General features: G+C 40.7%; 2 protein-coding genes and 1 long non-coding RNA gene across 4 annotated transcripts in view; 1 reads left to right on the plus strand and 2 right to left on the minus strand.

The window, feature by feature from the left end:
- The window catches only part of LOC116062299 (cephalotoxin-like protein), a 1,100,540-nt gene that overhangs the window by 726,145 nt on the left and 347,070 nt on the right, over positions 1-27,325 (minus strand). The gene's annotated exons all lie outside the window — the stretch shown is intronic.
- Positions 3,938-4,477, plus strand: LOC116050006. Its single transcript, XR_004104966.2, has 3 exons — positions 3,938-3,989; positions 4,117-4,162; positions 4,261-4,477. It is a non-coding gene; the product is annotated as an uncharacterized LOC116050006 (long non-coding RNA).
- Positions 19,806-26,869, minus strand: LOC116050004. Of its 2 annotated transcripts, none has more exons than XM_031300067.1 (2): positions 26,765-26,869; positions 19,806-20,871 (listed from the first exon to the last, which is right to left on the minus strand). In XM_031300067.1, the coding sequence occupies exon 2, from the start codon at positions 20,815-20,817 to the stop codon at positions 19,810-19,812; it is 1,008 nt and encodes a 335-aa protein (XP_031155927.1). In that variant the 5' UTR covers positions 20,818-20,871; positions 26,765-26,869; the 3' UTR covers positions 19,806-19,809. The 2 variants fall into 2 exon arrangements, with proteins under 2 accessions (XP_031155927.1, XP_031155929.1); XM_031300069.1 differs by having other exon boundaries at positions 19,806-20,886; positions 26,765-26,852.

Consider the following 27,325-nt stretch of genomic DNA (forward strand, 5'->3'; position numbering starts at 1 on the left):
TGTGTGTGTGTGTGTGTGTGTGTGTGTGTGTGTGTGTGTGTGTGTGTGTGTGTGTGTGTGTGTGTGTGTGTGTGTGTGTCGGTGTGTCTGTGTGCGTGTGTTCTGCAATGAGATGACAAAAACTCAAACAATAAATCAAACATGAACATAAATTGTGTGTTAAGGGCAATCAAAACATCACGAGAAAATACATTAACAGCAGAAAATGCTGAAAAGCTTTCAGTCTAAAGATAGCCCCCAGGTATACTGCCTGAATCAGGTCATAACACACAGCACAATGCCATAAAATGATGTGTGTGTGTGTGTGTGTGTGTGTGTGTGCGTGTGTGTGTGTGTGTGTGTGTGTGTGTGTGTGTGTGTGTGCGTCTCTGTGCGTGTGTGTGTGTGTGTGTGTGTGTGTCTCTGTGCGTGCGTGTGTGTGTGCGCGTGTGTGCGTGTTTATAAACTCAGAAACTTCCTGAGCTTACAGGTATACTGCCTGAGTCATAACACACAGCACAGTGCCATAAAATGATAGAATAATAAATGTAAAATCATCATAACAAAGTATTTATAATAATGATCTATTAAATGCACTGCATCAGTGTAATTCTTCAGCAATGTGTCATCAGATAAAAGATCATGAAGATGAAAATGTCTGAGCATCTCTTCAGATGTATCGGCCTCTTTCAGTCGACCTTTAAGTATCCTCTCTGATCAACCAGCGTCTGCAGGTTCTCTTTTACGTCACTGAAGTAACGCTCGATGTCACACATCTGCCTCATGTATCTCTGATTATAATAAACATCAAAGTATTTATCATAGCTGTCATAAAGATCTATGCTGTGCCACTTTGAATCTTCATCCACCAGAAATTTAGCAGCAACACCCATGTAGACATACATCCCTCTCATACCCTCTCAAACGGCTGCCCCGCTCACCCAGGCCTTCAGAGCCTGAGACGACATGTGGCCGTCCCTCACCATGGAGTTCTTCAGCTTGGTGAGGGCGGCGCTCAGCTGGCCCTCGATCCGTTTGATGTCAGTCGCCAGTTCGTGGTCGTTGTTGATGTGCATCATGCATCTCTTCAGGCACTCGTCGATCTGATCCCAGACCTCGGAGGCCTTCTCCTCGGGAAACAGGCTCTGCACAGCGTCCTTCGTGCTTTCTTCAGGCGAGCTGAAGGAAACTATGTCGATGTAGACGGAGATGGCCAGCGCTCCGAGTCCCACCAGGTTAGGAGCTGGCTCCAAGTCGGCCAGTTTTTCCGCCAGGTTTTTGATCCAGTCTGCAGAACTGTCGCCTTCCTCCATTTTCCTCTTGTCGTAGTGTTGTCTCGGATTGTCTGAAGACGACAGAACATCACAATGCTCTCGTTGACTCTCAGATCTGGAGCCTCTTTGATTTGCTTCCTGAAATCATCCAGTCGTTCCTCCCTCTTCTCCCTCTCCTCCATTCTGCTCCACACATCACCCATCTTCTTGTTTTCAGGATCAGATCGAAGATGGAGGTTGTAGTTCTCTGTGTAACACTGCAACACACAAAAACTCAAGAGTGAAGATTTTCATCCAAATTATCTTAGAACATAATTTCTACTTTGAAGCGGTGAACATGAAGCTGTAGTCAGAGACAAACTCTGCACTCTAAGACATATCTGTATATTAACAGTTGTATAACATGTATATTTTAACAGAAATTGTCCTTAGTACATGATTCACAGGTGTATTTCTGTTAATTTACACTTTGAATTGCATTATGGGAACTTCATCTCTGTCAAATCAGTTTCTGGCGGCTATATTCCACCCATGTATAAAGCGGAATAAAACGGTACGAATTTGACCTGCATTTCATCGTAACGGAAAATATTAACAAAGTGACTGTTTTCTTAGCAGTATTAGTTTTGAAATGTTATATTGTCTGTTTTGGTAGCATTCAATTGTTAAATTCCGATGGTTAATGCTAATAACGTTAGCTAATGTTAACGTTAGCTAACGTGAGCTGGTGTTTACAACGGCATTACCGTGTGCTATTAATCAGTACTTTGGGATTTGGAGATTAAAAAACTGATTTTTTACAAACTGAGCAGCTTTCTATGAGGTATTTGTAACGTTAGGTCAAATAAGAACCCATTATGCCCCGCTTCAACATTATTTGTGGGTCCTTATCTATAAATTATTTACAGTATATTGTCCGTATTTTTAATCAGAGCGGGATTTTTGAGGCACATGAAACATTAACGTTTCCCTCGCTTTGGCCCTCCCCCCTCTCCACTGTGTGTGTCTGTCAACCACTGTGTGAACAAGCAAAAGTTTAATCTCCTCCAGCTCCACTTTGTCTAAAAGGTAATTATTTCATGGAAATTTAGAAGAATATGATAAGATTCATTTTGTTGGTATTGTGAGTTTACATTTCATCTGGTTGTGGTCAGAAGGTTCCGTTAACTAGGCGTTAATGTTAATATATTGCAGCGTGACATTAGTGGTTCATACTGAAATGTCTAGCTAATCCAATGTTCATTTCGTTAATGCTGTTGCTAGTTCCATGGGGTCTGGCTTGTCTCTGTTTGGCAGTTACGTTAACGATATGAGGAGGCGAGACAGAGTGAGGCTGTTAACGTTACATGACACATTACACATTATCATATAATAGGCAACTGATAAACTAACTAAAGTTAATCTCTTTTCTCCCGTGCCCCGATTCTGATGTTGTCATTGATAGTATTATAACATGTTTATTTTTTCGACTGAAATCAGAACAAATATATGGCACCTATACCGAGAGAATATTTATATTATCAATCAAATTCACTTGTCAGTACCCCATTTCTGGTTTAGCATTGTAGCCTTTTAAATAAAAGCTGAGACTCAACGTAAAATAGCTGGTGCAATTCAGTGACCAAGTCTCGTGCTTTTATTTTGAAGGCTTTTCCATTATAACTGTGTTCGCCAGTGCTAATGTTTCGCGTCAAGTTGACTGAGTGATAAAGACATTTAGTAACATTTTGAGAGTAAATAAAAAAAGAATATTTTTGGGGATATTTTTTTTGACTGAACAGGCTACAGGCTTACATGCATATCTTAACATTGGTTTTGGCTAGTTATTTCTTCTGGAGTGAGTTCTAGGTCAGTTAATGTGACGTTACAGAAACTAACATTAGCTAGCCATATTCCCAGCTGTCTACTTTGCCCCAGAAATCATTACTCGTCACGTTACTTTTCTTGGCAGGCAGGCACAACTCGGTAAAATATTTGTGTGTAATAATCGCCTTTAACTCATAAAGTATGTTGTCCACATATGAAGGAAAATATGTTTCAAAATGCACAAGCTTGTACACTTGAGAACTTGTATAAAACATTGAAACATTTTCACTTGTATTTAATATGCATACAAATTTGAGCTGATATGGGAATTCACTGAAAAAGTGTAGATTGATGTTTGCATAACTACAATGACAGCTACAAACGTTTCGCATTTTGCAACATTTACCTTCATATCCACAGCCCTTAGTTGTTAGGTTGTGTGGCTTTTTGACTTGAAAAGAGGCAGTATATACAGTAGACATTAGAACAATGGGACTGCAATGACTACTTGGAACTAAAATGACTGTTGTACTTATTTTCAGATTTCTACCACTGCAAACAGCAGTTGGATGTCTCAGAAGACACCATAGAAAGCCATGCAGTCTTGCTGTGTGTGACATTAAAAGACTGATGTCTGAAACATACTATTCCCAGCGCATCACTCTGAATAGTGAGGAAAAAATAGTCAAAGTCATGGAAGAATGGCCTTAGCTCTTCGACACCACCCATCTGCTCGACCACACATAGAAACTAATGGGTTTTCCTGTCCAAACCAAATTGCTGGACCAAATTCAGGAGAAGGGCAAGCTCATCACTGAGTTTCTTGGTAGCAAGGGAATCACAGGAGTAACTAGAGACCTATTGAAATTCCTGCAGGTTCTAGTGAAGTACCTCGCAGAGGAGCAAAAGGTGCTTTTAATAAATGAAGAAGTCAGTTCCACAGCAAAACATCAATTCACTAATTTATTAAATTGTGATTTAGCCCAACAAATATGTCTATGCAGCTTGGCATATCACATCGTCCCCTCTGCCTATTCTGTCTTCACCTCTCTCACAGGATGCCTTAGCAGAGCTGCCAAGCACCCTGTGTATCATAGTTATGGGTAAAGATATGCATGTCTACTCTAAAAATATTGGGAGGTGTTGTGTATTTATTTATTTAATTAATTGAAAGATGTATGTCATTATTTAGGTTTTGCAGATGAAGGAAGATACAAGATGTCAGTGGATGAAGTCACAGTTAACATCATCGGCTGTCCACTAGTTGCTGTGAGCTATATGTTCAGCCTATATTATATGCTGAATATAAAGTATCCAAAGGGAGCAGCCCTGACTCTGGAGTTCATCCAGAGGTAAGTTTTGGCCATATCTTTTGTCCGTTTTATAGTATTATTTATTTTGCAATGTCAAGTGACATGTTTGTTTGCCACAGGTGCCTGCTAGGTATAAACCCAGAATGGGGGCACGGAAGCAGAAAAGGGGGGGAAACAGTACAACATCCCCCCAAAACTGCTTTGATTCCTGTCGGACCTTAATGACTTCAAGAATCCATGGAAGATTTAAAGGTAACTAGAAAATGCATTTCCTGCAGAAAATGCGTGGGAATGCTGAATAGCTGAATTGTTAAAGCTAAACTGGATTAGTTTAAATCAGTAAGAAGAAGGTGAAGTAGTGAGAATAGTTGAAAAAGTGGAAATCGGTTTAATAAGTATGAATTTCATTAAAAAGTTGAATAACACCACTAATGTATAAATAATTTATTTTCTAACTGAAATTATGAATAAGTATGGAAGACTTACAAATGTTGTGAGAAACATTGATGAAAATGCAGAAATATAGAACAAATTGTTTGAAAAATCTCAAATGCATTATAGCTGCTGAAAAACTTGGAAGTTGGAAGCTGAACTGCACATAAGTTAAATGAGAGAATAGAGAAACGAGAGAGAAGAGAGGAGAGAAGAGAGAAGGAGAGAAAGGAGAGAAGGAAAGGAAAAAGAGGAAAGAGAGAAGAGAGAGAATAGAGGAAAGAGAGACGAGAGGAAACAGGAAAGAGAGGAAAGAGAGAAAGAGGAAAGAGAGGAGAGAAGAGCAAAAGAGGAAAGAGAGGAGAGGAAAAAGAGAGGAAAGATATGGGAAGAAGTCCCATCATCTGCTGAAAGAGCTGAACATTTTAAAAGCATGGTTATAATAGCTGAACCTATGCAGAAGTTATGGACGACCATAAAACGTACAGAATAATAATAAATAAAGAACCGCATAACAATAGTTGGAATGCTGCTGAATCAGCATTCCCACTAATTACAAACACCTTTGTTACTCACACCGGTGTTAATTAATGCTGGGCGGTATGACCAAAAATTTGTATCACAGTATTTTTTAAGATTTTTAAGGAGTTGATAGAATATAAAAGAACATTCCAATGTCATCATGTTTACTAAAAGCTTTGATTACTAAAGATTTTGCTTGCCTCGATAACGTTATATGAAGGAGAATGCATGAAACAGTTATAGAATTGAAACTACTTTATTGTGCAAACTACAAACTAGTAAAATAAACTTAAATCAAATAAATACACATACCAACCACTTTAATATTGCTTCATTTTCAACAAAATAGATGTAGCGTAGCTCCGCTGTCAGCTTGCTTCGGTGTTTGAATAGTGGTTTGGTAAAAATATTTCAATGAGGCAAGACAATGTTTTAAAAAATCCACAACAATCTCTATCCCCACCAGGCAGGCACACACACAGCTGCTCTGCTGCTGCGCAGGCTGCACGCTTCTCTGTTCACTACACTGTCTGTCAGGACATTCTGCTTAATGTGACAAAAAGCTTAATGTGGTTTAATGTACCTAAACAATGATCAATCATCACCATATTTCTCATGGCCATATCTTGTAATGAACACTTAAGCCTGTCAAAAGAACTAAACCGAAATCCAACGATTATAGAAGTTATCTCACATTAGCGTTGTCTTCTTCATTGGCGCCTATGGCGAGGAAAAAGCTTGTACCTAAACAATGATCAATGGTTACCAAATGTCTCTCTCATATTGCTCCTCATAACCACTGAAAACTGTCAAAAAATCGAACCAGAAATGTGGTGATGATTGATCGTTGTTTAGGTACATTAAACCACATTAAGCTTTTTCACGTTAGGGCTTATAAAGCCCATGAGAACCGTGAGGAGTCAATCCACAGCCGCTCCGCTGCCCTGCTGAAAATATGAACGCTTAATGTCAGATAACGTCCATAATAATAGGACTTTGGGTTCAATTTTTTGACAGTTTTCAGTGGTTATGAGGAGCAATATGAGAGAGAAATTTGGTGATGATTGATCATTGTTTAGGTACATTAAACCACGTTAAGCATTTTCCTTACGTAGGCTCTAATGAAGCAGAAACGCTTAATGTCAGATAACGTCCATAATAATTGGACTTTGGGTTAGATTTTTTGTCAGTTTTCAGTGGTTATGAGGAGCAATGTGATAGAGAAATTTGGTAATCATTGATCATTGTTTACGTACATTAAAACACGTTTTTATTCATTAGTAAGCTACAGGACAGCGTCTTTCAAAACATGACCTGCGCGAGAGAAAAAAAAAAATTGAATGCGTCATTGTACCCAGCACTTCTGGAAATGTACTTCCGAATGCGTCTCTGTCCCCAGCACATTTCAAACCAAACTGACGCCCATGTGTAGTGCGACCATAGGTGGATTGTTATTGCGTTCATAATGTTGCTCCGCTGCATGTTTGAGATGACAGGTCTTAACGTTCGCACGGCCGAGTAGCATTAGTGCGACTGAGTAACGTTAGCGCGACCGGCAACAACAGTGGCTAAATTATGTCGGATTTTTGAAAAACAAAACCCTTCAGAACAGCAGGGGTCCATTTGAGGAAGGAGGTTTAACAAAATCTGAGTAGATTTACCCTGAGATGGAAACTCTGAGTTTTCGGTTCCAGAACAGCTGATATGAGTTGGTTCAATCAACTCAGAGTAGGTTGACTCAGAGCTAAGCGTGTGCACCACCACAATAAAAAGGCAGCATGATACTACGATTCACCATGGTAACAACCACAAACAAACTGGTCAGTGGAAATACTCATGCACACATGCAGCGAGTTTGAACATGTATTTAGTTAAAAAAGCAACACAGCTGCTGCTGTAAAACAGCGAGAATTGGTGTGGGAGAAAATTGCTGCTCGAGTCAATGCGTAAGCTGTAATATAGTGTATTAATGTCATATTTAATCACTGTTAACCTATAATATTACTGGTGAAAACTGGACTGGTAGTAGGCTACACCTATAATTTCATTTAGGTGCAATCCTGCGGGCGAAAAAGTAAATTACTACTAATCCCATTCTGAGCCTGCAGCACCATGATCATTAACAGAATTATGATTTACAATCATTTATTTCTTTTTAATGTGTCTTACTGGTTTGTGTCCAGGAAACTCTACACAAACGTTTAAAACACGTTTCAGATGTAGGGCATGTCCACGATGGGTGACATTAGAGATATGAGGACGGATAAGGTTATGTAATCTACATAACTGATTGACTGGGAAGAAAAACCATACTGTTCAGATGGGTAGTTATCTGGAATGAAAATGCATCTATAGTCGGGGCCTCAATATCATCTCTAGACGTATGTTTAACACCCTGAGAAGTAATACAGCTTCTTCGTCAACGGGATCGTCGACAACAGGACATGCCATGTTTTGAGAAAAAAAAACTTTTTATAGTCTGCCTAACATGGTTAATAAACCAACATTGTTTTTTTTTATTCACGCACATAACAAACTGCGCTAAAATGCACCTGATACAGACTGTGTAAAGAGTGCTGTGTCAGAGGGAGGAGACTGAGAGACTGAATGAATGAATGAGGAAATGAAAGAGCCCTGTGTCAGAGGGAGGAGACTGAGAGAATGAATGAATGAATGAGGAAATGAAAGAGCCCTGTGTCAGAGGGAGGAGACTGAGAGAATGAATGAATGAATGAGGAAATGAAAGAGCCCTGTGTCAGAGGGAGGAGACTGAGAGAATGAATGAATTAATGAATGAATGAGGTAATGAAAGAGCCCTGTGTCAGAGGGAGGAGACTGAGAGAATGAATGAATTAATGAATGAATGAGGTAATGAAAGAGCCCTGTGTCAGAAGGAGGAGACTGAGATGAATGAATGAATTAGGTAATGAAAGAGCCCTGTGTTAGAGGGAGGAGACTGAGATGAATGAATGAATGAGGTAATGAAAGAGCCCTGTGTCAGAGGGAGGACTGAGAGAATGAATGAATGAATGAGGAAATGAAAGAGTGCTGTGTCAGAGGGAGGAGACTGAGATGAATGAATGAATGAGGAAATGAAAGAGTGCTGTGTCAGAGGGAGGAGACTGAGAGAATGAATGAATGAATGAGGAAATGAAAGAGTGCTGTGTCAGAGGGAGGAGACTGAGAGATGAAAACCTTCTCCCGACCAGGTTAGGTTCACAGACTCAGTTACCATAGTAACTGACTCTGAGGTTAAGTTCCCTCTCTTTCTGAAAAGGGCTGGAGTTACCCCCCCCCCACCCCCTCTCTCTCAGGTTTGATTAACCTCTCTTTCTGTTTCCCTCATCTCAGGGTTAACTAACTCAGAGTTTTCACTAAACCTGCTCTCTGAAACAGACCCCAGATGGCTCCTCTCTTGTCTCCGATCCAATTTACTTTCATTAGCTTCGCCAAACCGGAAGTCGGCCATTTTGAATTTTTTTCTCCTAGATGAGTCCCATCTGCACCAAAATGTGCGTGTAAACTTGGTGGACCCTCATGACAAAAACTTATTAAAAGAATTTTGATAGTTGAAAAAATGCGCAAGTTATAGAGGACCGACTTCCTGTACGTGGCAATCAAAACAGGAAGTGTTGCGTATCTTGGCAACAGTTATTCTGAATCAGTGGAAACTTGGCACAGCTGATCCCCGTGCTCCGCTAAGACTGTGTACAACATTTGAAGTAAATCGCCCAGGCATCCAACCAGTACCCCCAACGTGCTGCGAGGGGCGAGGGCCAGTTCAACGCTGCTTGCAGCTTTAACTATTAATTTTATGTTTTTGTATTAGAAATAAACTATCTTTCTAACTCATTTCATTACTGACAAACAATAAATAAACAGTTAAAAGTGTAGTGTTCATTTTATTATTACTATTACTGTATATTGCTATTAAATTGGTAATAAGTAATTCTGTTTTTGTTTTATAGCAGAAGAAGCATCTCAAACGGAGAGAAAGGAGAGGGATGTGTATCCGTGTACAGCTATCTTTGCATCTACGCCTCTGTACGTACTCTGAATACACACACTTTTGCTCTCTATTGCCCTCTACTGACATGGATTTATTGCACCGGAGCAACTTTTTGGTCTCTATTGCCCTCTATTGACATGGATTCATTTGCACTGGAGCAACTAAAACTAGTTGCTGGGACCCACACAAATGACCTGTAGCTCTTGGGGACTCACTATACTTAAAAACCTATCAACATCACTATCAGAACATGTGTGCATATAGTATATATTCTTGAGAGCTTTGGTTATCTTTATGTATTGGACAGAGGCTTAGCATGTGTAACAATAACAATCTAAGCCACTAACACCCAGTTTTCATCCAACAAAAGCAGTAGTATTGGAATTTAAATCATCCATAAATACTGTATGACTGTGTAAGCACACTATCTGAAGAGTGAAGTTTACATTTTTGAAAAAAATACATACTCCCACTCAAGGTCAACCAGCATCTGAAACCAACTGGGCTATTGATAACATTAACAAGGTGTATGCTGATGAACACAGCGTGTATACTTCTGTTGTACATTGACTCAATGCAGAATGCAGAGTAATAAAACTGACACTGAAACCTATAATGTGACAAATTGTGTTAATGTTGTTAATGTTAATATGGTTTCCCTTTGGGTAATGTTTTTGTCCTTTGTATTTTTAAGGAATTTTGAAAGTTAATAAAAATGCTTTTTTTCATCACAGATTTGTTTAAAATGTTTTACTGAAATGTATTACCACTATAAGTACACCATTAATTAACAGAAAAGTTAAATTTGTATTGCTGTAAGTAATAACAAAAATGGTCTTCCTTATTTACTTTCTTGTAGTTTTGTAATTTTTTAATTACTGGACAAAGTCCAGGTAATGAGGTGCCAGTACATTTGCTGTTATTTTATGGATTTATGTAATTTGATTATGGATTATGATTTACGTAAAGAAAATGTTATGTTTTTTTACTGTAGGTACACCGTTAAATAACAGAAAATGTTATGTTTTTTTTTACCATTGACACGGTTATTTAACTGAATTTTTTTTTTTTTATTACGGGATGTCCGGGTAATGAGCTGCCAGTACTTTTTCTGTTATTTTACGGATTTCTTTCTTAGAGTGTGTACAATAAGTACTTTAGTTTATATTTAAAGGAGAAACTGTGCTGTACTGTTATCAATTTCATAATAATGTTGACAAAAAACTCAGAACACACATTCAAAGCGGTTACTTGTATGACTCAGTGATGAATTCAAACAGGCTCCTCTTCAAACTATAAACTGATTCATATCGGCCGTTTTTAAAGTTTTCATGTTCAGATATTGTCCTGTTCTCTGTTATTGTTACTGAATCATTTCTCTGATTAATGTTTGAATTTAAATAGAAGAAAAACAAACAGGTTACAGACTTCAGATCAGCTGCAGAAGATGATTCCAGTCAGTGACTAACATTTCATCACAAACATTCAGACTGTAAAGTGTTTACCTGTGCTCAGAGAGATTTGTCCACACGAGATCTCAGCTCCACTTTCTGTCTGCTGGAGATTTTCTCTCCAAAGTTAAAACTGAACTTTGAAAGTAAATTCAGATCAAGATATAAATGCAGATGTTCTGTTTATTTTCACACTTGTTGGAGGAGGAACTGTGGAAACAGTAAACTTGGAATCTGGACTTTAATCTCATTTAAAATATGCAAGGCAACAGAAACTTCCTGAGCGTACAGGTCTACTAAAACATAATATAGTATAATAAAACAAAGGACAACGCCATAAAACGATAGAATAATAAATGTATAATTGTCATAAACAACAAACAAGTGCAGATTACACAGAAGTTGAAGCCAGTGAGTGTGTCTTCTACTACTTAGAGATAGCCAATTAAGTGCATTATACATTATACAGTGATGGGTGAGATAAGGACATCCAAGGACAAATCTGCAAAGTCTATGATATACTGTTAAGTTGAACAAGGTCTGAGTTAAATGCATTTTCATATACAACATCACAATAGTCAAGAATTGGAAGTATAAGTTTTATACAAACACTGCGTGTAAAGCAGTTCACTTTACATAACACTTGTTCGATGTGTAATTTCAATGAGTTCAGTATCAAGCCATACACCAAGATATTTAATCTTATCAACTTTATGCAGAGAAGTGCCATCATTACAGGTTATTACACAGGAACCAGGTTTTGATTTTAGTTTATGTCTGGTACCAAAGATAATATAATAGGACTTCATTTTGTTAAGCAGTAATTTATTATGTAAAAGCCAATCTTGTAGGATAATGAAGTCAGACTGAAGAGAAGCTTGAATTTGTGGTAGATTATGTTTAGATATATACTGTATATGACAGTGTCATCGGCATGAAGTTGAACACAACAGTTATTAAAAATTGATGGTAAATCATTTATATATATAGAAAAAAGAAGTGGTCCCAATGTTGAGCCCTGTAGTAGTAGTAGTAGTAGTAGTAGTAGTATCTCTGGATGTAAATCCAACAAGCTGAACTTCCTTGAGTAGTAGTAGTAGCAGTAGTAGTAGTAGTAGTAGTAGTAGTAGTATCTCTGGATGTAAATCCAACAAGCTGAACTTCCTTGAGTAGTAGTAGTAGCAGTAGTAGTAGTAGCAGTAGTAGTAGTAGTAGTAGTAGTAGTAGTAGTAGTAGTATCTCTGGATGTAAATCCAACAAGCTGAACCTCCTTCAGTAGTAGTAGTAGCAGTAGTAGTAGTAGTAGTAGTAGTAGTAGTATCTCTGGATGTAAATCCAACAAGCTGAACCTCCTTGAGTCAACATCAGACAGGTGAAGCTGCTGCAGAGGAGTCTTTGTTCACGTTGTTAACATTACAGCCGTCTATTTGAATATGAAGACAGACGCTCAGGCTCTCTGTGTGGAGTAAAACTGTCTGGTATTCAAATACAGTTTGTTTATTCTCTGTTCTTTGTTGGGTTGGATCAGACTGCAGCATCCAGAGGGATGTCCCATCAGGACAGATTCTGTGTGTCGTCATGTAAAGACTTGTTGCATAAAGTTGGCTGGATTCAACTTTATGCAAATGAGGAGTGGGTGACTCGACCCCCCCGCTTCTCCAAAGTCCCCGCGATGCTCCCAGAATGTCAGTGAGTAAAGTGGGCGGATGAAGATAACTGAAGTAAACGGAAGCATTGAAGTTAAATCAGATTAATCTTTCTTTTGTTTGACTGAAGGATTTACCGTGAAGTCAGACTTTTTACTAGCCTAGAAATCTAGATGCACCATAGCGTGTTGGCTTGCGAGCTGGAAAAACCAAATTCTGGTCAGGCCAATCACATTGTGTATAGAGTCGGTGGGCGGGCTTAACATAATAACGGCAGAGTTGCAACGGTTCCGCGTGAATTCCCTGCTACTTGAAAACAAAGAAGATGGCTGCTGCTGCTGGTGAACAGCGGTCTTTGGAATCGGCTTTGGCCGTGACTCTGGAAGACTTGGAGTTAAGATTTTCTTTGAGAAAAGAACAAAGATGATATTATATATATAAGATGTGTTCGGAGTTTTGCCGACCAGATACGGCAAAAGTTGAATCTATCAACTAGCGTTGCTCTGGTTGGTTGTAGCGCTATCCTATTGCGTGCAGAGGGAATTTGAAAGACAACCGTTTATCCCGCCCCTCGGATTGAGTCCTGCCAATGGTGAGTTCCCAGACCCAACATCTTGATGATGTCGGTCTGGTTTGTCAGGCTAACTTTTTACTGCATTATTAATACAGTATTATAGTATTACTGTAACGACAGTAACGCAGTACATTAAATAAAGAATCATTTCAACTACTTCTGTGTAAAATGCACATTGTTTCTTGTTGGTTGACAACATTTGTTTGGGATGTACTTAGTCTCGATCAACAGAAGAACATTTCCAGGAAAAAGCTTTCGCTCTCAGTGTGTTTCTGTTCTCAAACTCTGTTCTCTTCTGGAAACAACAACCTTGTAGCTAGCGAGCTACACGCTGAAAATATCTGGTTTAGAAGAAGTTGTGGATGTTTCAACAACGCAGGTCTGCTTGGTTCTTACAGGGAATGATTGTAAAGATTTACAAAGAATATGTTTAGAGCATGTCTTCTCTAACTGGGACGTTTTGGGAGCAATTAGTGGGATTGCTGTGGACGAAGTACACACAGACCAGACTGATCTCATGAAATGGCGTATGTATGACACGCCAATTTGTATGCCATTATTGCCGTGTTATCAAGACACATACTGGCTTTTTAGCGTGTTTAGCAACGCCGTTTGGCCTCCATTGACTTAGATTACCTTGCGATAGCGTGTGAATTTACGCCGTAGCAAGTAGTATGAAAGGGTGAAAATCCGCGTAGGGAGGTTGGTCTGGGGGGTGGAGGATGGGTCAAACACAGGACTTTCACCCAGGAGACCGGGGATCGTGTTCCGCGTGTCACGTTTCCTAAACTCAACCGTCGCTTTCTTCTCGCGATAACACGCCAAGTGGCATGTATGTTTATGTCCGATGTATACAGCGTAGACATACACGCGGATAGCTCAAAATGCGTACTGACAACACGAAAGTGGGCATGTATGTTTATGCAAAGTCATGATGTCATGTTGCACGGAGATACACTGGTAAGAGCTAATGAGGTTTAACCATGTATCAGCTAATGTAAATAGCTCACGTTACTGTATTGTGTCAACGGCGCATGTAAACATGTAGCTCCCCTCAGCCCTCGCAGATCCCCGACACCGCCAGGACCCCCCAGAACTACAGAGTCCTGTCTCCTGGACCGCTCAATACTCCAGGTCAGTGCTGGAACAAGTACTCAGATTACTGCAGTAAAAGTACTAACACCACACTGTTAAAATACTGTTATAGTCACCATTTATACCTTGACCTTGGGACTAAAACCAGCTGATTTGAAGACCGCAATGACCGGTTGTGCTCACACAAAGTTAAAATTTTGGACAAATACTCCGGGGACAGGCCATTTAAGGCCTTGAAAACAAACAATAAGATCTTAAAATCTAATCTACAATGCACAGGGAGCCAATGTAGAGTGTAGAGAACGGGAGTGATGTGTGCACATCTAGATGTATTTGTTAAAAAGCGAGCAGCAGCATTTTTAACGAGTTGAAGGCGTGAGATGGAGGTCTGATTCAGACCAACATAGAGAGCATTACAGTAATCCAAACTTAAATTAATAAAGGCATGAATAGCCTTTTCTAGGTCGTGCCTGCTTGGGAAAGGCTTAACTTTAGCCAGGAGTCAAAGCTGGAAAAAGCTCATTCTAACAACATTACTGATCTGCTTGTCAAATTTCATGCTGCAATCAAAAGTAACCCCCAAATATTTGGCAGCTGACCTAGCGTATGATGCCAGAGCTCCCAAACTCAAAGCTGGACCATTTTGCGTGCCTGAAGTACTGAAAATAATACAGTTTTATCTTCGTTCAAATTAAGAAAGTTTTGTGAAAGCCACATCTTAATATCATTAATACAACTAGGCAGGGAGTTTAGTGCAACACTGTCATTTGCTTTCATAGGCAAATACATTTGCAAATCATCTGCATAACAATGAAATGACCCTAATAGCCCCTAAAGGCAACATATATAAAGAAAAACAGAATGGGGCCGAGAATGGAACCCTGGGGTACCCCACAAGCGAGAGGAGCAGCTGACGAGGAGAGGTCACCAATCATGACGGAAAAGCTCCTATTTGCCAAATAGGATCTAAACCATTTAAGTGCCGAGCCTCGGATGCCTACACACTGATCAAGGCGAGAGAGGAGGACTGCATAGTCCACTGTGTCAAAAGCCACTGTGAGGTCCAAGAGCACTAAAACAGCAGGATTCCCAGCATCTACAGACAAGGCAATATCATTGTGAACTCTAAGCAGTGCAGACTCAGTGCTGTGACGTGATCTAAAACCAGATTGAAATTTTTCAAACACAGAGTTTTGTTGTAAAAAGGCTTGTACCTGTATGAAAGCAACTTTCTCCAAAACCTTTGAAAGAAAAGGCAGATTAGAGACTGGTCTAAAATTGGTAGGTTTATGTGTTGCACTACCTCAGTAAGCAACGTCAGAGAAACTGGCTTAAATTCCTTAAACACAGCAGAGTGCACAGGAGCAGCAGGTACAAACACATTAAAATTAGCACTGGCGTTTTGCCTGACAGATGCTACTTTGTCGATAAAATAACAGAAACTTCTCACATGTACTGATTGAAACATCTGTCGGAGCAGAGGTGCATAGATTCACGACAGAGTTAATAGTATTAAATAACACTCTTGGTTCATTTAATGCTCAAACTGATAAACTTTATTGTTTTTTGCAAATATTCACTCATTTTCAATTTGATGCCTGCAACACGTTCCAAGCTGAGACAGGGGCAACGACAGACTGGGAAAGTTGAGAACTGCTCTAAAAACACCTGTTTGGAACATTCCACAGGTGAACAGGTTAATTGGTCATGATTGGGTATAAAAGGAGCATCCCCAAAAGACTCAGTCGTTCACACACAAGGATGGGGCGAGGGTCACCACTGTGTGAACAACTGCATGAGCAAATAGTCCAACAGTTTAAGAACGTTTCTCAACGGACAATTGCAAAGAATTTAGGGATTTCATCATCGACAGTCCATAATATCAAAAGATCCAGAGAATCTGAAGATGGAGAAATCTCTGCACGTAAGAGGCAAGGCCGAAAACCAACATTGAATGACCTTCGATCTCTCAGGCTGCACTGCATTAAAAACCGACATCATTATGTAAAGGATATTACCACACACACACACACACACACACACAGACACACACACTCTCACAGACACTCTCTCTCACACACACACACACACACACACACACACACACACACACACACACACACACACACACACACACACTCTCTCATACACACACACAACCACACACTCTCTCACAGACACACTTTCTCATACACACACACAAACACACACTCTTTCACACACTCTCTCACAGAGACACTCTCTCACACACACAGACACACACACACACACACACACACACACACACATATATACACGCACACACACAGTCACCCACACACACAGACACAAACGCACACACACACACACACACACATAGACACACAGAGACACACACGCACACACACACACACACACACACACACACACACACACACACACACACACACACACACACACACACTGACACACACATTGATAGTTGGTTGCTCACAGTCAAATTCAAGGTAAAATAAGGGTAAGAAAGTGTATGAAGTAACATAAAGTAACATAGCTATAGTAAAAAAATAAAGACGTTAAGTAGAAGTAAAGTGAGATTAAGTTATAAAGATTATTTTTTCATGTATAAATTAGCAGGGTCAGACAAAATTAAGCAGATTTTTCTGCATATTTAAAAAAACTCATAATGTTAACATATCTCCACTAAATTCCTCATATTTATCTTCTGGATCACCGGGGAAAACTGTAAAAAACAATATCCGCAGATTCTTCCGAAATCCGAAAGAAGGCAGATGTTCATGCTCTGTGTTTGTACTTCTGTCTGCAGTAGAGGTTTTTTTCTATCTCTGGGCGTTAACCTGCAGCTCAGTTCCTGTCAGTCATGTGACTTCTTGTAAATCACCAGCTGCAGACGGAGTCCTGCATAGACTCACATTATCTGCCCTCGCATTACCCCAAACCCTCATTATAGCAATATAATGTATGAACCAATACAGACTTATCTGATCCTATCTTAATTACAACATATGAAACAATATCGTGCTGTCCCGGGAGCCAACTTTTTGTTTCCCAGGATGGTGAAGGAATGCCTAGTCTGCCTCTTATTGGGTTAGGTTTAGGCATGAGGAGTGGGATTGGTTAGGGTTAGGGTAAACACCAGGGTTAGCCAATCAGATGCAGAGTAAGGCCGGGCTGGACATGCCTTCGCCAGCTTAGGGAAACATACTTGTGTCCCAGAAGAGTAGGTGAAGGTTTCTCAAACTTTAGACCAAGGACCACTTAACCAATAAAAAAAAACTTACGGACCACCTAATTGCCAAAATATCCCCCAAAACAATAGGCCTCCTACTTCACCAGTCAGCTGTATTAGAAATTACAAGAAGTTATATTAAAAATGACATGACGGTTTCACAAAAAGCTTACTCTACTCTGCTTCATTGCTGAGGTCAGACAACACAGACAAAACAGCTGATTCAAAGTTTGAATTAACATACAACTTTATTCAATATTGAGAACAACACATCTAGGAGCAACAGAAGTTCTGAGCCCATAGAGAAGAAAGAAGTCAACTAAACAGAACCAAACTCAGGCTATGAACTCAAAGGACAACATGGTATAACATAACTGATCAGAACATAACTTAAACAAACGACCATCTAAACTTAACAATAAAACATAACAGGAGTCTCTCAGAGTATTTTAATATATTCTAAAGAAATAAACAGTTCGGCATGTTATATTGCCTAAAATAAATCACAGTAATTGTCTTAAATGTAAAATAAATGTCTTGTTTTGTCCACAACTCAAAGATATTCCGTTTCTTGTCCCAGAGGAGAGAAGAAACTAGAACATTTAACAAGCTGACATCACACAAGTTTACCTGTTTTATCATAAAAAAATACTCAAACTGATTCATAGTTGAAGATTAATTTAATAGTTGACAAGTAATCTAAATAATCTTAGAAGCTCTACAACTGACATACATATTTTGAAGAAGCAAAGTCAAAGAAAGTGATATTTAATGAGATTTTGTTTGTTTGTATCTTACCTGCTTTGGATTGTCAGGTTAGTCTGGTAGAGAAAGTGTCATTGATTCACCATTAAAGCCCATGGTGCTGGGTTTATTTTCTAATGAATTTGCGCAATTTGCTTGTTGGTAATAAACATTGAAACTGTTACCCAACAATAACGAGTGTAGGAGGTACCATATAGTGGAAAAACGCCATTAGTCATGACAGTTACGATAACATGGGGGAGCGGCGAGCTTGCTCTGTTTTTGTTTGAAATTTACTTGGAACGTCAACAGAAGTGACCATGCTGGGGCCCGTTTCCTGGAACCGAAAACTCAGAGTTTCCATCTCAGGGTAAATCAACTCAGAGATCAGGGTTAGACTCAGAGTTCGTTAAACCTCCTTCCTGAAACGGGCCCCAGCATGGTCACTTCTGTTGACGTTCCAAGTAAATTTCAAACAAAAACAGAGCAAGCTCGCCCCTCCCCCGTGTTATCGTAACTGTCATGACTAATGGCGTTTTTCCACTATATGGTACCTCCTCGACTCGGCCTTTTTTGGTTTTCCATTACAAAAAAAAGTCCCTGTTACCTGCCAACAGGTACTTTTTTATCACCTCAGTCGAGGTTCCAAGTGAGCCGAGGCGTTACCAAAAGGTGACGTGAAAACCTGCAGAATACTTGTAGTGGCACCTAGTTGCTTGTAAGGGGCCATCCACACGGAGACACTTTTTGGTGCAAACGCACATGTTTTGCATCGTTTTGGCCGATCAAGTATTCTTCAAAGCTGCCAAAACCAGACATCATATACTCTAACTTTAAATCATCATCCACCAGGCCGATCGTCCAAGCAAATCCTGTAAACGCACTGCTTGAAAACGCACTTTTTGGAAACCTGGTCCCAGGGTGAAAAATTCGAAAACACCTCCCTTTCGACTTCGTTTGGACAGCGAAGCCGCATACTTGCGGATCGATGATGTCATCGCCACACCCCTCGACCTCTTATGGAGGCTTATGGACAACCGCATATGCCACATCATTTTAGATTCACCGCGAAGGGTTTGTGTAGGGCACGCATGGTCATCGAGTGTGCTTTTGGTCGCCTTAAAGCCAGATTTGCTGCACTGAAAAGGCCTGTGGACATCAATTTGCAGGACCTGCCCCATGTAATTTACGCTTGCTTTGTTCTCCATAACTTTTGTGAGGACAGTAAGGAGACTGTGGCTGATCACTCTGTGTTGGGAACAATACAATGTGATAACGACTTGCAGCCACCAATACAACTCAACAACTACATCACAGACTGTAAACAGGAGGAAGGAAAGAGAGTGAGAAGAGTATTCACAAAGTACAGCCAGTCAGAAGTAGAGTATGAGGGCCCTGACAGTACCTAGGTAAGGACTAGCCAGTCAGAATCAGAGTATGAGGGCGTGCCCTGACAGCACCTAGGTAAGGACTACTAGCCAGTCAGAATCAGAGTATGAGGGCGTGCCCTGACAGTACCTAGGTAAGGACTACTAGCCAGTCAGAAGCAGAGTATGAGGGAGTGCCATGCTAGCAGCTAGGCGAGCATTATAACGTGTGTTCCAAAGTGACCACATTTGTCTCTGAAGTAAAGGCTGGACTACAATAGAGCTGTTTGGAGCAGTTTGTGAACAGTGTTTTCTTGGAGATAGTAAGTCCCTTTGGGGTGGACTTTGGGCTTTTTCACTTTGTAAACCTATAACATGCACAAATAACACAATAAAGGAAAGGCACAAGCTAAAAAGCTTAACATGAGCACTTTAAAGTATCCTCTTTGATTAACCAGGTTCTTTCTTACGTCGCTGAAGTAACGCTCAATGTCACTCTTCTGCCTGCGGTATCTGTGATCATAATAAGCCTCAAAGTATTCTTCAAAGCTGCCAAAACCAGACATCATATACTCTAACTTTAAATCATCATCCACCAGAAATTTAGCAGACAGTATATGAAATACAACTATCCGTTTCACTCTGCACTTAGTCTTGATCATTTCCCTGTGCTCTTTGAACAGAGTGTCCAGGTCTCTCAGGTAAGTAGAGAAGAGACTCTCCACAGGGTCGCAGGTTTGAATCCCTCCGAGTCTCACCAGGTGAATCACCATCTGGATGTGGAAGGCTGCCCCGTTCACCCAGGCCTTCAGAGCCTGAGACGACATGTGGCCGTCCCTCACCATGGAGTTCTTCAGCTTGGTGAGGGCGATGCTCAGCTGGCCCTCGATCCGTCTGATGTCAGTCACCAGTTCGTGGTCGTTGTTGATGTGCATCATGCATCTCTTCAGGCACTCGTCGATCTGATCCCAGACCTCGGAGGCCTTCTCTTCGGGAAACACGCTCCGCAGAGCGCCCTTCGTGCTTTCCTCAGGCGGACTCGAGGAAGCCGACTCGATGAGGACGGCGATGACCAGCGCTCCGAGGCCCAGTGCATAAGCTGGTGTCAAGTCGGCCAGTTTATCCAGCAGGCTCTTGATCCAGTCTGCAGCATACAGATTGATCAAGTCATTAGCGGAGCCGCCCGCCTCCCTTTTCCTCTTGTCGTAGTGTTCTCTCAGATTGTCTGAAGACTTAAGACCTGTGAACATCACAATGCTCTCGTTGACTCTCAGATCTGGAGCCTTTCCGTCGTTGAGTTGTTCCAAAAAATCTTCCATTCCTTTCTTACGCATCTCCCTCTCAAACTCCGCCAGACAGCTAATCACATCACCCATCTTGTTGTTATCAGGATCAGATCAAAGATGGAGGTTGTTGTTCTCTGTGTAACGCTGCAACACACAAAACTGACATACAGTGAACATGTTCATCCAACTGGAGAAAATGGACCAAAATACTTAGAAAGTGATGCCAACAAATAACTGGACTATCTGAGAGGGACTAAGAAGGAACCTATTCACATGCCTGAAATGTATGGCGTTATATATGTGTCACATTCCTGAGCGAGTAATTGTATGTTTTGAGCACAGAGAACTATATTTTGCAAACGCATTACATTGCATTTTGAACAGAAATGTACACTCGCAAAAAACAATTCAGTTTGAGTAAACAAAAACCTATTTCGTGCACAATAAATGTATTTGCATGTCTTTCTCTGCTCGCAGGTAGACGCTGCTGCGCTCCGGTCATGTCTCCCTCGCTCTCAACCTCTTCTCTCTACGTGCTCAACTCTAGACACGCTCGCTCAGATTTTCACAGCGTTACAAGTGTGCCACAAAACCAACCAATCGCAGAATCAAAAGGTCAATTCTGATTGGCTGTTTGTCTCCAATTAGATCGCAAGTAGCAGGAAACAAAAATCTAGGAGTAAACTTTTTCAGTTTACACCTGTTGGTACAGAAAATACTGACTATAGTGGAGCTGTTCGACTAATGTTACTGGATTAAAACACATTTCGGTCAGTATTTTGTATTATTGACTTATATCACAGAAATGTCTTAATATTTGTGTGTACTATAATGCCGTCGTTTTCTTTGACTTATATCTCGTGTGTTTAACGTTAGTTTGACTCATCCTTCACAAGCAATCTAGCTAGCTCACACACTGCAGCCGACATGTCATCTGAACAGGCCTCGCAGCACTATAACTAGCTAAGTTAGCTAGGTCTCGCAATGCGAGACTGAACAGCAGTAGACCTGTCACACTATAGCCACATGTAGCTAAGTAGTTTTTAATACTTTGGTTACATTACCGTATTTTATTAACCTGAATTATGTTGCTATATTAGCTTGCGAAGGAGCTATCCGTTGCTAACGCTAATTTATCTCAGAAAGCAGAATCGTTAGCTAACTACTGCCAAGATATGATTTCACTAGAGACCAGAGAGGTGTTGTAAGACTCGTCAAGTGTTGTCATGTGTTTACGCTGTCTTACAATGAAACCATATCTTGGCAGTAACATTAGTTAGCTACTGCTTTTTGACATAAATTAGCTAGCTAACGTTAGCGTTAGCATCGGATAGCTACTTTGCAAGCCAATAAAATATATAGCCTTGGCAAACAGAATTAAGGTTAATAAAACACGATAACTATGTAAACAGTATTACAAACTTCTTACAAGTGGCTGGATTGTGACATTTTAGGTGTGTTCGGATGAATACGTTGGATGCATAGCTGGACTTTATCCATGCTGGGCTAATGTTAGATTGCTTGTGAAGGATGACGTTAGTCACACACGGAGATATGTAATTCAAACAACGGTATTGTGATTAACACAACTATTAAGGCATGTCTGTAATATACCGGTCGGTCAATAATATAAAATACTGTAGTCAGTGCTTTCCAACCCTTCTGGTCTGAGGTTCCCCCCACAGCCCTGTCATATAAACTCACATACCCCGCCCTATCAATTCCCAATGTATTCACACTATTTATCATATTGAAGTGAATATTCCTACATTTTCATGCAATTGAACTGTAAACATTTAGGTTGGTTTGGTCAGAAATTCTACTAGCTAGCTAGGCCTTTTACTTGAAGTGTGGTTAATGTTTCAAAATTCATCCATTACTTTTAGCTAATCATTTCAACTGTTAGTTAAGTCAGTAGGCCACTTTTAGCTGTTTATTTCTACCATTGATTACTTCGCTATATGTTTAAACATATGTTGAGCTGTTTTAGCTGATATATTGTTTTAAATCAATCATAATTCAATTATTTTAATTAGTTATGCTGCTCCACAATCTTTCCAAGTACCCACTGGCTACAGCAGAGATACCCCTTGCTGGGGCATCACGGCAGGTGTTGTGTCAAAGACTGTTTCCCTGTAGATGTCTTTCCTGCTACTTGCGATCTAATTGGAGATGAACAGCCAATCAGAATTGACCTTTTGATTCTGCGATTGGTTGGTTTTGTGGCACACTTGTAACGCTGTGAAAATCTGAGCGAGCGTGTCTAGAGTTGAGCGCGTAGAGAGAAGAGGTTGAGAGCGAGGGAGACATGACCGGAGCGCAGCAGCGTCTACCTGCGAGCAGAGAAAGACATGCAAATACATTTATTGTGCACGAAATAGGTTTTTGTTTACTCAAACTGAATTATTTTTTGCGAGTGTACATTTCTGTTCAAAATGCAATGTAATGCGCTTGCAAAATATAGTTCTCTGTGCTCAAAACATACAATTACTCGCTCAGGAATGTGATACATATATAACGCCATAGAAATGCCCCTGATAATGTTTGTGTTGGTTCCGTATTGAAACTGTAATTCAAATAAATGATATGGATGTACAGTACATGATAAAACTAAACATTAAAATGGTTAACATGATATCTCTCTCTCGGTCTGTTAGCTTTAGCCTCGGTCTGTTAGCATTAGCCTCAGTCTGTTAGCTTAGCCTCAGTCTGTTAGCTTTAGCCTCAGTCTGTTAGCTTCAGGCTCAGCCTGTTAGCTTTAGCCTCTGTCTGTTAACATGATATCATGGCCTGGGGCCTGTTAGATTTAGCCTCATTCTGTTAGCTTAGACTCAGTCTGTTAGCTTTAGCCTCAGTCTGTTATCTTTAGCCTCAGTCTGTTAGCTTACCTAACAGACTGATTAGCTTTAGCCTCGGTCTGTTAGCTTTAGCCTTGGTCTGTTAGCTTTAACCTCGTCTGTTAGCTTTAGCCTCAGTCTGTTAGCTTTAGCCTCGGTCTGTTAGCTTTAGCCTCAGTCTGTTAGCTTTAGCCTCGGTCTGTTAGCTTTAGCCTCAGTATGTTAGCTTTAGCCTCAGTCTGTTAGCTTTAGCCTCGGTCTGTTAGCATGATATCATGGCCTGGGGTCTGTTAGCTTTAGTCTCGGCCTGTTAACTTTAGCCTCAGTCTGTTAGCTTCAGCCTCAGTCTGTTAGCTTTAGCCTCAGTCTGTTAGCATGATATCATGGCCTGGGGCCTGTTAGTTTTAGCATCAGTCTGTTAGCTTTAGCCTCAGTCTGTTAGCTTTAGCCTAAGTCTGTTAGCATGATATCATGGCCTGGGGTCCGTTAGTTTTAGCCTCAGTCTGTTAGCTTTAGCCTCAGTCTGTTAGCTTTAGCCTAAGTCTGTTAGCTTTAGCCTCCATCTGTTAGCATGATATCATGGCCTGGGGCCTGTTAGTTTTAGCCTCAGTCTGTTAGTTTTAGCCTCAGTCTGTTAGCTTTAGCCTCAGTCTGTTAGCTTTAGCCTCGGTCTGTTAGCATGATATCATGGCCTGGGGTCTGTTAGCTTTAGTCTCGGCCTGTTAACTTTAGCCTCAGTCTGTTAGCTTCAGCCTCAGTCTGTTAGCTTTAGCCTCAGTCTGTTAGCATGATATCATGGCCTGGGGCCTGTTAGTTTTAGCATCAGTCTGTTAGCTTTAGCCTCAGTCTGTTAGCTTTAGCCTAAGTCTGTTAGCATGATATCATGGCCTGGGGTCCGTTAGTTTTAGCCTCAGTCTGTTAGCTTTAGCCTCAGTCTGTTAGCTTTAGCCTAAGTCTGTTAGCTTTAGCCTCCGTCTGTTAGCATGATATCATGGCCTGGGGCCTGTTAGTTTTAGCCTGAGTCTGTTAGCTTCAGCCTCGGTCTGTTAGCTTCAGCCTCGGTCTGTTAGCTTCAGCCTCGGTCTGTTAGCTTCAGCCTCGGTCTGTTAGCTTAAGCCTCGGTCTGTTAGCTTTAGCCTCGGTCTGTTAGCTTCAGCCTCGGTCTGTTAGCTTCAGCCTCGGTCTGTTAGCTTCAGCCTCAGTCTGTTAGCTTTAGCCTCAGTCTGTTAGCATGATATCATGGCCTGGGGCCTGTTAGTTTTAGCCGCAGTCTGTTAGCTTTAGCCTCGGTCTGTTAGCTTTAGCCTCATAGTGTGTCTCAAATCGCGCACTTCCGTTAGTGTACTAACTGAAGTGCACTTCGTACACTACGTACTTACTTGCATAGTGCGTAAAATTTGACGGGGTAGTGTTGTCTCAAATCGCGCACTGCCTTATGTACTTACAGGAAATGACATCACAACATCTCAGTCCTCCTTCTTCTTCTTCTATGAAATTATGAATTGAAGTACCCAAGGCAGAACATTCCCAACACTGTTGTCACTCGTGAAAAACACATTTCTGCTTTGTTCATCAAAATGAATGTGATTGTTTTTATTGTTGCTTGTTTTTGCCCTCTGTTTTATGCAACCGTAGACTTACCTGTATGATGATATTCATACTTTTGCCTTAATTCATTGTAAAAAACAACCCAAAATGGCCATTTTTAGTTATTTTAGCAAAATCTGAGCAATTCAAATGGTGTCCAACTGACATAAAGAACATACATAGAAAATAGTCATATTATATGTTTATATAAGGGTGTTTATTGCAATAGCTATTAATTACAGTGACAATACAAGAGTGAAAGCAGAGGCAACCCAATAGACATTTAAATATATCCCATTGTTCTATTCATTGCTGGCCCTGTACTTTGATGGGGAAAGTGATATGATGGTGGACTTCAGACTCTCCAGGGGGATCCTTTAACGGTACATCCTCGGCACGGCGTGTGACCATGGCTGGGGACCCGTCATCGAGGCCGTTGTCTTCCTCTTTTGGCTCGCCAGCGGTACCTCTTATCGTGGTTTAGCCAGAGCCTTTGCTATGCCCCGGGCCACTGCGCACCGTGCTGTCCACAATACCAGCAGGGAGTCCTCTCTCTCCTCCCCCAGGTCGTTCGCCTTCCAGCAGAGGAGGACTTCCCTCAAGTTGGCAGCATTGACGGCCACGTCTGTGTCCCTAACGATTATATAAGTCAGGACACAAACAGCACTGTTAATACGTTATAACATAGCATACATTAACGTACTGTAACATTACTACTAACGCTCGCAGCTTAATGTATATCTACAAGATCACATATCTAACGCTAAAATTGTCTACAGTGAGGACGATAGTTTAACACAACAAACAACCGTATACCACAACACATGTAACATTAGCTAGGTTATAACTTATTTACCAGTGGTTAAACCAAAAATTATAGACGTACCCGTAACTTCTTTGGTTAAACTGTGCTGCTGTTAGCTAGCTAAAGTTAGCTAAAGCTAGCTTGATAGCACATCAAATTACGGTACAAATTAACGTTATAATTCGCGGTACAAAAATCATCACCGACTCCAAAATTAACCAAATATACATAAACAGGTGGCTTATATGTTATACAAGTATAGCAAAAGACTAATGTTCAACTTACATTTGTAATGCTCCGTGGGTCTCGCTGTCGCGTATTCGGCCGCCATTATCGAAAGTTTTTCACCTTTTGTTAGCTCCGCCCCTTCCGCTACGTAGCCAAGATGGCGACCGTTGAGGGTGGAAAGTGTCCATCGATCCACACTCAACTTTTTGACCGTTATGAGTGCACCATCCGGGTACTTGTAGTGCACTGCATTTACCACACTTCGACGAGTGACAGATTGAGTGCACTCAAATAGCTAGTATAAGTACAGAAGAGCGCGATTTGAGACACACCTTCAGTCTGTTAGTTTTAGCCTCAGTCTGTTAGCATGATATCATGGCCTGGGGCCTGTTAGCTTTAGCCTCAGCCTGTTAGCTTTAGCCTCGATCTGTTACCTATAGCCTCGGTCTGTTAGCTTTAGCCTCAGTGTGTTAGCATGATATCATGTCAAACAGGTCCCAGACTACAGATCAGCTGCAGAAGATGATTCCAGCTGTTCTTGATCAACAGATCAGTGACTAATCATCACTAACCTTCAGACCTCAGCTCAGAGACATTTGTCCAGACGTGCTCTCAGCTCCATTTCACTCTCCGTCTGCTGGAAATATTTTCTGTCCAAAGTTAGAACTGACCTTTGAAAGTGAAAGTTTATTCAGATGAGCATAAATAGACTGATGGAGCCCCCTGCTGCTCACTTTAGACATCTAATATCTACCAGGTAGATCCATCGGAAGACATCCTCACACTCAAATCTGATCCCAAGAAAATCTCCTAAAAATAATGTTTGACTTTATAACAAATGTTTGCTGTTTAGAGGAAACTCTGAGACGTTTAGCTCCATGTAGGAGGACTGCTGTGTGAATGCTTTACTGGGTGTGTGTGTGTGTGTGTGTGTGTGTGTGTGTGTTCTGCAATGAGATGACAATAAATCAACATGAACATAAATTGCGTGCGTTATAGACAATCAAAACTTGAGAGAAACAGCGTGTGAATGCTGAAAAGTTATCACTCTAAAGAAGCTAAACACACATCTGTTATAAACTCAGAAAAGAAATGAGCATGAAACTCAAACAGTGATAACAGGAACACGGTTTGATATCTC

Source organism: Sander lucioperca, chromosome 21 (assembly GCF_008315115.2).
Source record: "Sander lucioperca isolate FBNREF2018 chromosome 21, SLUC_FBN_1.2, whole genome shotgun sequence".
Classification (NCBI taxonomy): Eukaryota; Metazoa; Chordata; class Actinopteri; order Perciformes; family Percidae; genus Sander; species Sander lucioperca.

Bases quoted from the DNA above. Each gene is read 5' to 3' on its own strand.
- LOC116050004 (XM_031300067.1), bottom strand. From the start codon at position 20,817: ATGGGTGATGTGATTAGCTGTCTGGCGGAGTTTGAGAGGGAGATGCGT.